This window comes from Triticum urartu, chromosome 2 (genome assembly GCF_003073215.2).
Source record: "Triticum urartu cultivar G1812 chromosome 2, Tu2.1, whole genome shotgun sequence".
NCBI lineage: Eukaryota > Viridiplantae > Streptophyta > Magnoliopsida > Poales > Poaceae > Triticum > Triticum urartu.
In genome coordinates this window covers 286,925,419-286,942,491 of record NC_053023.1, presented here as the reverse complement: position 1 = coordinate 286,942,491, position 17,073 = coordinate 286,925,419, and the positions used below count along the sequence as shown (strand labels likewise).

The following is a 17,073-nucleotide window of genomic DNA, read 5'->3' as shown; positions in this document are numbered from 1 at the left end:
AGAAACCAAAGTTGTCGTTTCTTAAAGTTTGGGACAACGATGCTTATGTGAAAAAGTTTCATCCTGATAAGCTCAAACCCAAATCGGAGAAATGTGTCTTCATAGGATACCCAAAGGAGACTGTTGGGTACACCTTCTATCACAGATCCGAAGGCAAGACTTTTGTGGTTAAATTCGGAATCTTTCCAGAGAAGGAGTTTCTCTCGAAAGAAGTGAGTGGGAGGAAAGTAGAAAACTTGATAAGGTAATTGTACCTTCTCCCTTATTGGAAAGTAGTTCATCACAGAAATCTGTTCCTGTGACTACTACACCAATTAGTGAGGAAGCTAATGATGATAATCATGTAACTTCAGATCAAGTTACTACCGAATCTCGTAGGTAAACCAGAGTGAGATCCGCACCAGAGTGGTACGGTAATCCTGTCCTGGAGGTCATGTTACTTGAACATGACGAACTTGCGAACTATGAGGAAGCGATGATGAGCCCAGATTCCGCGAAATGGTTTGAGGCCATAAAATCTGAGATATGATCCATGTATGAGAACAAAGTATGGAATTTGATGGATTTGCCCGATGATCGGCAAGCCATAGAAAATAAATGGATCTTCAAGAGGAAGACGGACGCTGATAGTAGTGTTACTATCTACAAAGCTAGAATTGTCACAAAAGGTTTTCGACAAGTTCAAGGTGTTGACTACGATGAGATTTTCTCACTCGTATCTATGCTTAAGTCTGTCCGAATCATGTTAGCAATTGCCGCATTTTATGAAATCTGGCAAATGGATAAACAAAACTGCATTCCTTAATGGATTTATTAAAGAAGAGTTGTATGTGATGCAACAAGAAGGTTTTGTCAATCCTAAAGGTGCTAACAAAATATACAAGCTCTAGCGATCCATTTATGGACTGGTGCAAGCATCTCGGAGTTGGAATATACGCTTTGATAAGTTGATCAAAGCATATAGTTTTATACAGACTTGCGGTGAAGCCTGTATTTACTAGAAAGTGAGTGGGAGCACTACAGCATTTCTGATAAGTATATGTGAATGACATATTGTTGATCAGAGACAATGTAGAATTATTCTGCAAAGCATAAAGGAGTGTTTGAAAGGAGTTTTTCAAAGAAAGACTTCGGTGAAGCTGCTTACATATTGAACATCAAGATCTATAGAGATAGATCAAGACGCTTGATAAGTTTTTTAATGAGTACATACCTTGACAAGATTTTGAAGTAGTTCAAAATAGAACAGTCAAAGAAAGAGTTCTTGCCTGTGTTACAAGGTGTGAAATTGAGTAAGACTCAAAACCCGACCACGGCAGAAGATAGAAAGAGAATGGAAGTCATTCCCTATGCCTCAGCCATAGGTCCTATAAAGTATGCCATGCTGTGTACCAGATCCATTGTATACCCTACACTGATTTTGGCAGGGAGTACAATAGTGATCTAGGAGTAGATCACTGGACAGCGGTCAAAATTATCCTTAGTGGAATAAGGATATGTTTCTTGATTACAGAGGTGACAAAAGGTTCGTCGTAAAGGGTTACGTCGATGCAAGTTTTGACACTGATCCAGATGACTCTAAGTCTCAATCTGGATACATATTGAAAGTGGGAGCAATTAACTAGAGTAGCTCCATGCAGAGCATTGTTGACATAGAAATTTGCAAAATACATGCGGATCTGAATGTGGCAGACCCGTTGACTAAACTTCTCTCACAAGCAAAACATGATCACTTTTTGGGTGTTAATCACATAGCGATGTGAACTAGATTACTGAATCTAGTAAACCCTTTGGGTGTTGGTCACATGGCAATGTGAACTATAGGTGTTAATCACATAATGATGAAAACTATCGATGTTAATCACATGGTGATGTGATCTAGATTATTGACTCTAGTGCAAGTGGGAGACTGAAGGAAATATGCCCTAGAGGCAATAATAAAGTTATTATTTATTTCCTTATTTCATGATAAATGTTTATTATTCATGCTAGAATTGTATTAACCGGAAACATAATACATGTGTGAATACATAGACAAACAGAGTGTCACTAGTATGCCTCTACTTGACTAGCTCGTTAATCAAAGATGGTTATGTTTCCTAACCATGGACAAAGAGTTGTTATTTGATTAACGGGATCACATCATTAGGTGAATGATCTGATTGACATGACCCATTCCATTAGCTTAGCACCCGATCGTTTAGTATGTTGCTATTGCTTTCTTCATGACTTATACATGTTCCTATGACTATGAGATTATGCAACTCCCGTTTGCCGGAGGAACACTTTGTGTGCTACCAACGTCACAACGTAACTGGGTGATTATAAAGGTGCTCTACAGGTGTTCTCCAAAGGTACATGTTGGGTTGGCGTATTTCGAGATTAGGATTTGTCACTCCGATTGTCGGAGAGGTATCTCTGGGCCCTCTCGGTAATGCACATCACATAAGCCTTGCAAGTATTACAACTAATGAGTTAGTTGTGAGATGATGTATTACGGAACGAGTAAAGAGACTTGCCGGTAACGAGATTGAACTAGGTATTGGATACCGACGATCGAATCTTGGGCAAGTAACATACCGATGACAAAGGAAACAACGTATGTTGTTATGCGGTCTGACCGATAAAGATCTTCGTAGAATATGTATGAGCCAATATGAGCATCCAGGTTCCGCTATTGGTTATTGACCGGAGACGTGTCTCGGTCATGTCTACATTGTTCTCGAACCGTAGGGTCCGCACGCTTAAGGTTTCGATGACAGTTATATTATGAGTTTATGAGTTTTGATGTACCGAAGGAGCTCGGAGTCCCGGATGAGATCGGGGACATGACGAGGAGTCTCGAAATGGTCGAGACGTAAAGATCGATATATTGGACGACTATATTCGGACTTCGGAAAGGTTCCGAGTGATTCGGGTATTTTTCGGAGTACCGGAGAGTTACGGGAATTCGCCGGGAGAAGTATTGGGCCTTATTGGGCCATACGGGAAAGAGAGAGGGGCTGCCTAGGGCAGGCCGCCCCCCCCCCAAGGCCTAGTCCGAATTGGACTAGGGAGAGGGGCTGCGCCCCTTCCTTGTTTCCTACTCCTACTACATGGAAGGACTCCTAGTTGAACTAGGAAAGGGGGAATCCTACTCCTGGTGGGAGTAGGACTCCCTAGGGCGCGCCATAGAGAGGGCCGGCCCTCCCCTCCTCCACTCCTTTATATACGGGGGCATGGGGCACCCCATAGACACACAAGTTGATCTTCGTGATCGTTCCTTAGCCGTGTGCGGTGCCCCCCTCCACTATATTCCACCTCGGTCATATTGTAGCGGTGCTTAGGCGAAGCCCTGCGATGGTAGAACATCAAGATCGTCACCACGCCGTCGTGCTGACGGAACTCCTCCCCGACGCTTTGCTGGATCGGAGCCCGGGGATCGTCATTGAGCTGAACGTGTGCCAAGAACTCGGAGGTGCCGGAGTAACGGTGCTTGGATCGGTCGGACCGTGAAGACGTACGACTACATCAAACTAACGCTTCCGTTGTCGATCTACAAGGGTACGTAGATCACACTCTCCCCTCTCGTTGCTATGCATCACCATGATCTTGCGTGTGCGTAGGAAATTTTTTGAAATTACTACGAAACCCAACAGTGAGTTAGGGTTCCGGATTGGGGGTTTTGTGGGGACGAAGTGGAGTTGGTGGTGGACCAGGCTGACGTGGCGGACGCGCCCGGGTGCGCCCCGGCCGCCCCATATCCGCCCTACATTTGGGCTAGATATGAGGGGCGCCAGACAGCCCTAGCATTTGAGACCGGTTTGAGGAGTACGGGTGGGTCAGTTTTTTTAACCGGTCAGTAACCGATCCTCCGCCGAGGCGCCGGGCTGTAGATGCTCTTGGGTTCTCAATTTAGAGGTGGAAAGGATGATTAGAGCATTTGTTACATCTTAAGGCAAAGCTTTGTCCAGTTTACAATATTTAGAGGCGGAATGGATGATTAGAGCATTTGTTACATCTTAAGGCAAAGCTTTGTCCACTTTACAATTTTGGATGAAATATTCTTTCAACGAGTGGCCATGTTTCCATCAATAGCGATACGTTTATAGTGACTTCATCAATCTCAATACCATTCGACAGTCTCTCGATTCATAGCGATATGTTTATAGTGATTTTGTCAATCTCAAGACCGTTTATAGTGATTCGACAGTCTCTCGATTCATATTAGTGAGCGTATGGACATGTTTGTGAGCTCATAGGTGGGAGTGTCTGTGCGTGTTTGTGAGAGTTTACATCTGTAATGTGTTTCTATTAAAACTATATTGGGTGATAATAGGCTGATAAAGCATTACATGCACGCAATATACGACCAAACACGAGAGAATTTAGACAGCAGCTCGACTTCAATACACCAATCAACAGTGATGATGTTCTTATTGATGGTTCTGTACACCCAAATCAAGGAAACAAGGATTCTGATACCAAAACTACAACAAATCGAAACATGTGTCCATCAAAAGGTACAAACATGCACAGCTCATCGGCTCCGAACGACCCACACCGAATCAACATCAATAACGTCCACAGGATGAATTACCAAACATCGAACAGAACTGCACAAGGCAATCAATGGCGATACTGATAGCAGTAGATGTCCTACAGGAGCCAGAGCACCAGGACCCAGACTGGGTAGACGAAGAGCAGGACGATGCCGATGGTGTTGGAGACGCCATTGGCCTTCCTGAAGGCCTCCCTGAAGCCTCCTGACACCCTGATGTGCTCTTGGAGCAGGTAGCACCCGATGGCGAGGCATATGAAGACGCCGACAAGATCGTTCCTGAAGTGCTCCGCGAAGAGGCTGGGGGCGACCACCGTGAGAAGAATCAGAGAGCCAGGCAGCTCTAGCCAATCTGATACACATGATGAAAATCATTGTGAGATGTCTGTAACATTTTAACGGCTTATTAAGTACTTCCTCTGTCCCATAATATAAGAACGTTTTTGAAGCTATGTTGGCTTCAAAAATGATCTTATATTATGGGACGGAGGGAGTAGATGAAAAATAAGGACACATTTTTCGGTAGTGTTATATAAGCTGAAAAATATCTTCACAGGGCACAACAAAGATGAGAAATGCAACACATAGAGATAATTTGCTAGGGGCAGCAAGGATAGGTAAAAGAATAGATAGGAAATGATACCAGGGAAGTGACGCGGGAAGAAGAGCCGCAGGATGACTACAACGAATGCAATCCAGGCACCAACCTCTCCCCTGCAATTTTGATGTTTGATGATCACAAATTTGATTCAAATACCTATATCTAATGCTGTACAATTAAAGCAACAGAGGATATTGCACCATGGAAGTATCAGCCAGTAAGGCAGAGGCAGTGATCCTTCAACCGATAGACAACAAGCATGAAAAAATACCTCGACTTTTGCAGTGAGGTAGCAATATGTTAAAATAACCTATATTGAGCATGTATCTTACCTCACTTTATCAACAACCTATAAAGTCCTTTGAGCCTATCCTCAGTGAAGTGACCTTTTTTTAAGAAGACCGACACTCTGGCACTATAGCCGGTGATATCAACCAACAATGAACAATATCTTACCTCGCTTTATCAACAACCTAATGCACTATTTTTTCATTCTGGAAAACATACATGAAATATTTCGATTTTCTAAGTTCAGAATTTCAGATATTTCAAATTGGTTAATCCGCAGGAGTGCAACAATCCTCCACAGCTACTAACAACTGCATTTAAACTGAAAACATGAACTGATGCTGCAGAAGGGAAATTGCGACCATAACCACCTTACGAGAGAGAACAGTACACCAGGCAGGGTGAAGAAAATGTAAGGGACCAAGAGTCCCGTCAGCATGTTGGTCTTCCAGTTTGTCCGGTCCAATACCAAGAGGTACCTGCAGTAGATGAGAACAGCAAAGTTCAGACAATGCATAATCCGGCGACCAACCGACAATTGCCAAGAAGGTAGCAATCTCAGGTTAAGTGGACACACAAACTCCTCAACTCCTCTAAGTTTTCAAAGTAAAGATTGAAGAGAAAATCATATATAGGCCGCAGAATCATCCTAACAGGTAACAGCTTAACATGACAGCATATACGCTTTGATAAGGTCCGACTTCTGTCTATATGTTAGGGATGTTTGCTTCGCAAGTCCCACAAAATTAATGGTGAACATTTCCTACCAAGCTACCGTTTTCACCGAGGCTTTGGCACGAATTTGACAGCGTTCGGCATCTCCCTCTAGGATACCGCAGTTAAATTACACGCTCAAGCTTACTAAAAAATTACTGCTTCCAAGGGAATATGCTGTCGCGATGTTTTCTCGCAGGCATCTCAACTGCTCCCTGGCGTGATCCTCCCAAAATGGTCAGGAGGCGAGGGAGATCGGAGATCCCCTTTGCAGAAACAAAGCTCGTCCCAGCAAGGAAAATAGAAGGGAAGAAAGGGGAATACTGACACGGCGGCGATGAAGGCGAGCCACTTGAGGAAGTGGCGGCCGAAGCCGAGGACGATGGCGTGGTTGGCGAGCTTCCGCGCGGCCAGGCCCAGCTCCCGCAGGTCCGACTCGAGCAGCGCCTGCGCCGCCTCCGACGCGCCGGACGCCGCGCCCGCCTTCATCGCGAGGAACGACGGCGCCATCTCCCCCGAGTCGCCGAGACCTCGAGAATTCTCAAGATGGATGGATGGATGGGCTCGGGTCTGGGTTCGATTTGTGCTTTGGCTTTGGCTGTGCGGATAGGAGGAAATATGTACAGGGCGGCAGCTGAGTTAGCTGGACCTTGCTGGGGTCGACGGAACGGAACAGGTGGCGCTCGGTCTCGACACTTCTCTACACACCCGCTGGACGGACACGTGGGGAACAGATCGCAACTGTATTATTGCATGCATGCAGTATCTTAGCTTTAGCTTGCTGTCACGGGATTTGACTTTTGACCACAATATGTATTTCTGTATTATGTGCTCCCTCCGCTATGTGTATTCGACAAATCTAAGACAAGTAATTTGCGACGGAGGTAGTATTACAGAAATGCTTGTTCGACATATTGTAAGAGGTTCCAAAGATTGTTCGCTTTTATTTTTATGTCTAAAAATAAACTTACAGTCCCTCTAAATTACTTGTCTTAGACTCGAGACGAAGAGAGTTATCATTTAGGCCTTGTTCGGTTGCAGCAAAATTAAAAGGGAATTGAAGTGGATTAAATCCCATACAAGTCAAAATCTCACTCAGTCCCCTCCAAACCTCTCTAACCCCCTACAGGAGAGGTTTAACCGAACAAGGCCGTAGCGATTCTTGTGTTACAAAGATTGTTCACTTTTTTATAAGGTTCCTCCGTGGTTCTGAAGATCTCCCACCATAGTATGAAGAAAACTAATATAGGGTGCGATTAGAGTAATTAATAAGCTCATAACACATCAGTTGCACGTGACCATCATACGGACATCTATGAGAGAACATGGCCAGCAGCTCATCACTTGAATGCACCCACCGATCAACAGAGCAGACGTTTTTATTGATGGCTATGTACCCACAGATCAAGGAAACAAATTAAGACGTGACACCAAATCGAAACATGGCCGAGACAGTTCATCAACATTCAACAGGTACAAGAGCGCATGGTTCATCGACACCAAATCGCCGGAGAAAAACATCACATGATGAACCCCAAAAACAGCGGCGAACGGTCTACAGGAACCACATGACGACGGCCCAGACCGGGTAGATGAAGAGGAGGAGGATGCCGATGGTGTTGGACCAGCCATTGGGCTTCTTGAAGGCCTCCTTGAGGCCACCCGACGCCTTGATGTGCTCGTGGAGCAGGTAGCACCCGATGACCAGGCACACGCCGACGCCGATGATGAGCCAGGAGCCCCGGAAGGTGTCGGCGAAGATGGCGGGGGCGACCACCGTGAGGAGGATCAGAGACCCAGGCAGCTCCAGCCAATCTGACAACATGATGCAAATCCCCATTGTGAGATTTATGCAACATTTTAAAGTTTAGCTTGTTGAGTACATGAAGGAATTTGCTAGGGGGCAACTATAAGCACAAGAAACAGAGAGCAAAATGATAGTACCAGGGAAGTGGCGCGGAAAGAACAGCCGCAGGACGACAAAAACGAACGCAACCCAGCTACCAATCTCCCCCCTGCAATTTTGATGTTGAGCAATCAGGAATTTGTTTCGTATATATGTACTCCCTCCGTTCCGAATTACTCGTCGCAGAAATGGATGTATCTAGATGTATTTTAGTTCTAGATACATCCATTTCTGAGACGAGTAATTTGGAACGGAGGGAGTATGTATGTAATAATGCTGTAAAATTGTAGCAGATCAACAGACGATATGGCATCATGTAAGTATCTGCAACTGCAACTAGCATCACTTATATAAGTATGAAAAAGGTAGCTTGAGTTCTGCAGCCAGGTAACAATAGCCCATATGCACAAGTTTTCATTTTTTATGCTCAGTAGTGAGATACTTTTCTTATTAAGAAAATCGATCTTCGGACCCTTGCCTATCATGTGAATCAATTGCCGAAAATATAACATCTTATATCTGCAGTAGTATTTTTCTCTTTTCATTTTTTCAAACAAGGAGGCGTCCTCAGTCCACTACTACTATCACTGATAAGTGATATCGGATCTAGTTTTCTTTTAAGAAGTGATATGGGAATAACCACGTCCAGACCAGCATCTAGTGCCGACACAAAAGCAAAGTACAAAAAAACTGAAGTAAACCACTGAAAGTGGATCCGGACCGCAGAACGCTAGCCAGCCACCAGCACCACAGCTGGATGTTCACCACTGTGTTTTCTTTCTCTTTTTGGGGAAAATATGTACGCAATATTTAGATTTTGTGAGCTAACATCTTTCAGACTGACGAGTTATTAATCCGTCGCAAAGCAACAGTTCCACAGCTCAGTGGAAATTGCATGCAAAATTTAAAATCTGAAGGGACGCTGCAGACTGCAGTAGTAGAGAATTTGCGAGGATAATCACCTTATGAAGCCGAAGAGCAGGCCGGGCATGGTGAAGAAAATGTAAGGGACCAAGAGGCCCGTCAGCATGTTGGTCTTCCAGTTGGTCTTGTCCAGCACCAACAGATATCTGCAGCGGCAGAAGAAGATAAACAGCGAGGTTCAGAGAGATGCATAGCTCTGCGACAACTGACGGAAGAAAAATTTACAAGATAATAAAGGGGGGGGGGGGGGGGGGGAGAAGGGGAGGGGCTGGTGGGAAGGCACTGACACGGCGGCGGCGAAGGCGAGCCATTGGAGGAAGGTGCCGATGAAGCCGATGCCGCCGCCGAGGACGATGGCGTGGTTGGCGAGCTTCCGCGCCGCCATGGTCAGCTCCCGCAGGTCCGACTCCAGCAGCGCCTCCGACGCGCCGGCCGCCGGGCCCGTCTTCATCGCGAGGAGCGACTTTGCCATGGCCGAGCGCGCGAGACCTCTCTCAGTTATCACTCTCGCTCTTTTCTCTCTGGATCGAGCTCTGCTGTCTGCACAGCACAGGCCGAGAGTTGGGTATATGTACAGGCAACTGGACCGGGGTGGTCGACGGAACGGAACAGGTGGCGGTCGACCTGGACGATTCCGGGGGCAGCGTCCGCTGGCCCCGGGACACGTGGGGCATGGGCATTACTGGAGCTGCATTATTGCATGCATGCATGCATGCATTACAGCGTTATCGAGTTTTTCTCCCGATGAAGCGTCATCGAGTCTGACCTTTGACCTCCGGATGTACTTACAAAATGCAGCAAGGAAAAAACAGGCAAAATGCGAGTGACTTTAGCCGGCGACCGTAGGTTTTTGAAGTAGTTACACAAGTCCGATCCAGATTTAGCAAAATCAGAAGTGTAGCGGAACAACGTGTCTGCCGTATGCATCGTTCTGATGCAGAGGCCGAGGAGATCCCCTTTTCGAAAAGGAAACAAACGTGTCTGCCGTATCCTCCACACAAGCGGTACACTCCAAGCCTATGTCGACGGCGATTCATTTGGCACCCATGTCTGGCAGCCGTACGCATCATCTTTTTAAACGGATTACTCTCAGGATCGCCGTCGACATAGGCTCCGCATCAATGCGTGGCCACCCACCGCCGGGACCATCAGATTAACCCGAAATCCAGCGCCAAACCACCCCTGCTAATCCTAATCAAGCCTCTCCGTCGACCACAAATATCAAGCCTATGAGGCATCTGTCTTTATCAAAGGTTCCACGTTTGCCTGCCGGATCGCCATGGTCGAATATCTTATTGGCGGTGTTCATGTGGTGGGGTCCCGTGACTCAGCCGGCGCGCGAGCTGTCACGTCTAGAAGTCGGCAGAAGGCCCCGCGCCACTGGAACGCCGCCACGTGGGTACTGCGAGGGACGTGTTGGAGCACGTACGTCGCCCTTGCTGCCCTCCCACAGACGAACCTATCACAAGGCAGAAGCTCCTCAAGGACATGCCGCAATAGGTCGGATATTCGGCGTGCGTGGCGCCAAGGGCAAACTCCTGACGCCAGGTTGTTGAATCTAACGCCGTGTTCGATTGCGCGGTTTGTTTTCGGCCGTCCAGCGCGCCGTGACCCAGTGTAGACTTGCACGGACTGAAACAAGGTATGGGTCAAGTTCTATATGAAAATACACAACGGAACCTGCGTCCAGGCACACCCGGAAAAAAATTTAAAAAATGTAAATGTAAGAATTCTGAAACTTTGTAGGAGCAAGTACTGTATTACTCTCTGTAAAGTTTCGGGGCAAAATGACTTCCATGATATTCAGAACGATTAAAAATAAAACAGATACTCTCTCCGGTCCAAATTAATTGACGCGGCTCTAGTACAAATTTGTATTTGTAATTAAGCTTATTATTCACACATTTTGTATTTGTAATTTTGTCTTTTTATCAAAAATACCATAGAAGTCATCTTGTTCCGAAACTTTACATGTGGTTAATAAACTATACAATGCTTGTTCCGACAAAGTTTTATTTATTATTTCCCAAATGCTAAAAAGTGCAGCTCTACTTTTTGGGCGTCCCGAGCACACCCCTCTCGCTACCGTCGGATCGAGATCGCGAAGCGCAGGTGGATTCGGTCTGAATCGAAACGGCGCCGCGCATGTTGGGCAAAACGGCCAAAGCGGTGGAGGGCCCACCACGTCCCGCACCTCTCTCTCCACCTCTTCCCCGCTGCCCACGCCCTGGCATTCATTCTATTCGAAATCGTGAGAGGGAGGGGGTTGTGCAGTTGCTCCGCCGGCCAAATCCATCGCCCGACAAAACTCAACGCAGTCCGCGGCTACCGAAGTTAGGACGACGCGACAACCGTGGATACGAGAGGTGTGGTTCGGGGCACCCACGTGCCGCGGCTTCGTATCCCCTCTTTGTCAAGTACTCCCTTCGTTCCTAAATACAAGTCTTTCAAGAGATTACACTAGGGACTATATACGGAAAAAAATGAGTGAATCGACACTCTAAAATGTGTCTATATACACCCGCATATATAGTGGAATCTCTAAGAAGACTTATATATAGGAACGGAGAGAGTACATGACAGAAGAGGGTCGGAGGAGGGTTTGGGGGAGGTCCGGTGACTTCGCGCGGCAGTGCTACTTGTTCGGGCTAGCGAAGAGGACATCCCCGCAGCCATCCAAACCCGAGGTAAGCGTGACGTCCCTCTTATGCGCGATTCCATTTTCCCACGACGACAGCCTCGTTGCATGCGGCGGTAGGTGCGAGCGTTGAGCCAGGGGCGTCGGAGATTTTTGAAATAAGATCGTGGATGTCGCCTAGAGGGCGGTGAATAGAAACTTTGAAATAATTACGGCTTAGGCTTGAAGAAATGTGAAATAAAACTAGCGTTTAATTTATCAAACATAAAACCTAAAACAATTAGGCTCACCTATGTGAATCAACAACTTATGCTAAGTAAGATAAACAACTAGGTGATAGCAAGATATATAACATGAAACACTATGACTATCACAAAGTAAAGTGCATAAGTAAAGGGCTCGAGTAAGAGATAGCCGAGGCACACTGAGACGACAATGTATCCCAAAGCTCACATACTTGTGGATGCTAATCTCCATTTGGAGCGGTGTGTAGGCACAATGCTCCCCAAAATGCCACTGCGGCCACCGTAATCTCCTCACGCCCTCGCACAATGCAAGATATCGTGATTCCACTAAGGGACCCTTGAGGACTGTCGTCAGCGAACCCATACAAATGGCAACCCTTGGGGGAGGTCACTGAACCCGTACACTTTGGCAACCCTTGGGGCGGTCACCAGAACCCGTACAAATTGCTCGGGGCGATCTCCACAACCTAATTGGAGACCCCGACGCTTGCCCGGAGCTTTACACCATAATGATTGAGCTCCGAGGCACCACTAACCGTCTAGGGCGCCCAAGCACCCAGGAGGAACAAGCTCTAGGGTACCAAGCACCCAAGATAAATAAGCTTCTCAACTTTCACCTCCATATATCACCGTGGAGAACTCAAACCGATGCACCAAATGCAATGGTAAGGGCACACGAAGTGCCCAAGTCCCTCACTCTCAAATCCCATCAAAGCAACGAAAGCTATGGAAAAATATGAGAGGAAGAACAAGAAGGGGAACACCAAGAACTCCAAGATCTAGATCCAAGGGGTTCCCCTCACAAAGAGGAGAAAGTGATTAGTGAAAATGTGGATCTAGATCTCCTCTCTCTTTTCCCTCAAGAACTAGCAAGAATTATTGGAGGAATTGAGAGATAACAAGTTGAAGAAGGTCAACAATGGGAGAAGAACACGAGCTCAAGAAGATGAGATGCAATGGGGAAGAAGACCCCCTTTTATAGCCCCCCCCCCAAATCCAAACGTTATGCACTCAGTCTGCGCACAAGCGGTAGTACTGCTCGAGCGAGCGGTACTTCCGCTAGCACGGTAGTTTGAGCCGTTACGTGCAACTGAGAAACTCAAGGAGGCGGTAGTGCCGCCGGAGCGGTACTACCGTTCCCACTAGTGGTACTACCGCTAGGTGTTGCATGTACAGGTGAAATCGCGGTAGTTGACTAGGGCAGCGCGGTACTATAGCACGGTGCGGTACTACCGCCGTGGAACCGCGAAAGTACCGCGCAAGCGGTACTACCACTAAAGTGCAACCAAAAAGGCCTAAGTAAACTAGATGGATGCATGAAAGCCTGAACTGGCATAACTTCTACAAATGAGCTTCGAATTGAGCAAACTCAAGCTTGTTGGAGAGATGACGACGAGTACTAGTGTGAAGAGGTAGTAGAAAAAATGCCAGTGATATAGAGATGTGAAACCTCTATGAATGGGGAACCGGCAAAAACCCCAACATCAAAAACAACATATCAGATGCATGTGAATTCCGTTTTCGATGAACTTGAGTTTGTCATGAAGATGACCATAAGCTCTAAACTCACAAAGAGAAACACCAAACAAGAACCAAGAAAGATGATACAAGGATGCAATGGTTTGAGCTCTCTACGAACGATACGATCAAGCTAATAAATTGAGAGCCCCCCTTGATAGTATGGCAATCGATCCTATAACCCGGTCTCCCAACTCCAACCATGAGACCGGTAAAATAGAAAACCTATCAAGGGCAAACCTTTGCCTTGCACATATTCCACTTGAGTTAGATGATGATGATGATCTTGACTTCCTCTAGTTGGACCACCTATCTTGATTGCGTTGGCTCGGTGAAGGCTAGTTGATTGCTCCCTCATACTCCACTATGGATGAGCTACTCTTTAGCACATCCTCACAGGTCCACTGTCACCAAAATGGATGGCAAGCTTCAAGCATGATTTCTTCGTGATGCTTGATAACCCACAAGTATAAGGGATCACAACAGCTTTCGAGGGTAGAGTATTCAACCCAAATTTATTGATTCGACACAAGGGAAGCCAAAGAATATTCTCAAGCATTAGCAGCTGAGTTGTCAATTCAACCACACCTGGAAACTTAGTATCTGCAGCAAAGTGTTTAGTAGCAAAGTAATATGATAGTGATGGTAACGGTAACAAAAGAGTAACGAAAGCAAAGTAATGTTTTTGGTATTTTGTAGTGATTGTAACAATAGCAACGGGAAAGTAAATAGGCGTAAACCAGTATATGGAAAGCTCGTAGGCATCGGATCAATGATGGATAATTATGCCGGATGCGGTTCATCATGTAACAGTCATAACATAGGGTGACACAGAACTAGCTCCAATTCGTCAATGTAATGTAGGCATGTATTCCGAATATAGTCATATGTGCTTATGGAAAAGAACTTGCATGACATCTTTTGTCCTACCCTCCCATGGCAGCGGGGTCCTGATGGAAACTAAGGGATATTAAGGCCTCCTTTTAATAGAGAACCGGAACAGAGCATTAGCACATAGTGAATACATGAACTCCTCAAACTACGGTCATCACCGGTAAGTATCCCGATTATTGTCACTTCGGGGTTAACGGATCATAACACATAATAGGTGACTATAGACTTGCAAGATAGGATCAAGAACTCTCATATATTAATGAAAACATAATAGGTTCAGATCTGAAATCATGGCACTCGGGCCCTAGTGACAAGCATTAAGCATAGCAAAGTCATAGCAACATCAATCTCAGAACATAGTGGATACTAGGGATCAAACCCTAACAAAACTAACTCGATTACATGATAAATCTCATCCAACCCATCACCGTCCAGCAAGCCTATGATGGAATTACTCACGCACGGCGGTGAGCATCATGAAATTGGTGATGGAGGATGGTTGATGATGACGACGGCGACGAATCCCCCTCTTCGGAGCCCCGAACGGACTCCAGATTAGCCCTCCCGAGAGGTTTTAGGGCTTGGCGGCGGCTCCGTATCGTAAAACACGATGATTTCTTCTCTCTTATCTTTTTCTCCCCGAAAGCAGTTATATAGAGTTGGAGTTGGAGTCGGGGGGTCTCCAGGGGGCCCACGAGGTAGGGGGCGCGCCCTAGGGGGGGCCCCACCCTCATGGCAAGGGTGTGGGGCCCCTGGTCTTCATCTTTGGTGAGGATTTTTTATTATTTATTGTAAGATATTCCGTGGAGTTTCAGGTCATTCCGAGTACTTTTGTTTTCTGCACATAAAACAACATCATGGCAATTCTGCTGAAAACAGCGTCAGTCCGGGTTAGTTCCATTCAAATCATAAAAGTTAGAGTCCAAAACATGGGCAAAAGTGTTTGGAAAAGTAGATACGACGGAGACGTATCAACTCCCCCAAGCTTAAACCCTTGCTTATCCTCAAGCAATCCAGTTGACAAACTGAAAGAAATAAAGAAAAACTTTTACAAACTCTGTTTGCTCTTGTTGTTGTAAATATGTCAAGCTAGCATTCAAGTTTTCAGCAAAGATTATAACTAACCACATTTGCAATAATTCTCAGGTCTCATGATTACCCATATCAATAGCATAGTCAACTACCAAGCCATAATAATAAATTTCGGATGACAACACTTTCTCAAAACAATCATAATATGATATAACAAGATGGTATCTCGCTAGCCCTTTCTGAGACCGCAAAACATAAATGCAGAGCACCTTGAAAGATCAAGGACTGACTAGACATTGTAATTCATGGTAAAAGAGATCCAATCATAGTCACACCCAATATAAATTAACAGTAATGAATGCAAATGACAATGGTGCTCTCCAACTGGTGCTTTTTAATAAGAGGGTGATGACTCAACATAAAAGTAAATGGATAGGCCCTTCGCAGAGGGAAGCAGGGATTTGTAGAGGTGCCAGAGCTCGGTTTTGAAATAGAGGTGAATAATATTTTGAGCGGTATACTTTCATTGTCAACATAACAACCAAGAGATGGCGATATCTTCCATGCTACACACATTATAGGCGGTTCCCAAACAGAATGGTAAAGTTTATACTCCCCCTCCACCAACAAACATCAATCCATGGCTTGCTCGAAACAACAAGTGCCTCCAACATACATCAGGTCCCAGGGGGAGTTTTGTTTGCAATTATTTTGATTTAGTTTGCATAAAGCATGGGACTGGGCATCCCGATGACCAGCCATTTATATCGTGAGTGAGGAGCGGAGTCCACTCCTCTTGAGAATAACCCGCCTAACATGGAAGATACGGACAACCCTAGTTGATACATGAGCTATTCGAGCATACAAAACAGGATATTTATTTGAAGGTTTAGAGTTTGGCACATACAAATTTACTTGGAACGGCAGGTAGATACCGCATATAGGAAGGTATAGTGGACTCATCTGGAATAACTTTGGGGTTTAAGGAGTTTGGATGCACAAGCAGTATTCCCGCTTAGTACAGGTGAAGGCTAGCAAAAGACTTGGGAGTGACCAACTAGAGAGTGACAACAGCCATGTACATGCATTAAAATTAATCAACATTGGATGCAAGCATGAGTAGGATATAATCCACCATGAACATAAATATCGTGAAGGCTATGTTGATTTGTTTCAACTACATGCGTGTGAAGGAAATATGCCCTAGAGGCAATAATAAAGTTATTATTTATTTCCTTATATCATGATAAATGTTTATTATTCATTCTAGAATTGTATTAACCGGAAACATAATACATGTGTGAATACATAGACAAACAGAGTGTCACTAGTATGCCTCTACTTGACTAGCTCGTTGATCAAAGATGGTTATGTTTCCTAGCCATAGACAAAGAGTTGTCATTTGATTAACGGGATCACGTCATTAGGAGAATGATGTGATTGACTTGACCCATTCCGTTAGCATAGCACTTGATTGTTTAATTTATTGCTATTGTTTTCTTCAAGACTTATACATGTTCCTATGACTATGAGATTATGCAACTCCCGTTTACCGGAGGAACACTTTGTGTGCTACCAAACGTCACAACGTAATTGGGTGATTGTAAAGGTGCTCTATAGGTGTCTCCGAAGGTACTTGTTGGGTTGGTGTATTTCGAGATTAGGATTTGTCACTCTGATTGTTGGAGAGGTATCTCTGGCCCTCTTGGTAATGCACATCACTTAAGCCTTGCAAGCATTGTAACTAATGAGTTAGTTACGGGATGATGTATT

General features: G+C 45.4%; 2 protein-coding genes across 2 annotated transcripts; both read right to left on the bottom strand.

Annotated features, from left to right (window-relative positions):
- Positions 1 to 4,384: 4,384 nt before the first annotated feature.
- LOC125537053 (cold-regulated 413 plasma membrane protein 1-like) lies at positions 4,385 to 6,798 on the bottom strand. Its single transcript, XM_048700349.1, has 4 exons — positions 6,472 to 6,798; positions 5,801 to 5,908; positions 5,184 to 5,254; positions 4,385 to 4,892 (listed from the first exon to the last, which is right to left on the bottom strand). Exons 1-4 carry the CDS (start codon positions 6,651 to 6,653, stop codon positions 4,639 to 4,641), a joined length of 615 nt encoding a protein of 204 aa, XP_048556306.1. The 5' UTR covers positions 6,654 to 6,798; the 3' UTR covers positions 4,385 to 4,638.
- A 706-nt stretch (positions 6,799 to 7,504) lies between these two features.
- LOC125537052 (cold-regulated 413 plasma membrane protein 1-like) lies at positions 7,505 to 9,541 on the bottom strand. Its single transcript, XM_048700348.1, has 4 exons — positions 9,261 to 9,541; positions 9,012 to 9,119; positions 8,088 to 8,158; positions 7,505 to 7,958 (listed from the first exon to the last, which is right to left on the bottom strand). The coding sequence occupies exons 1-4, from the start codon at positions 9,443 to 9,445 to the stop codon at positions 7,699 to 7,701; spliced, it is 624 nt and encodes a 207-aa protein (XP_048556305.1). The 5' UTR covers positions 9,446 to 9,541; the 3' UTR covers positions 7,505 to 7,698.
- Positions 9,542 to 17,073: the final 7,532 nt, after the last annotated feature.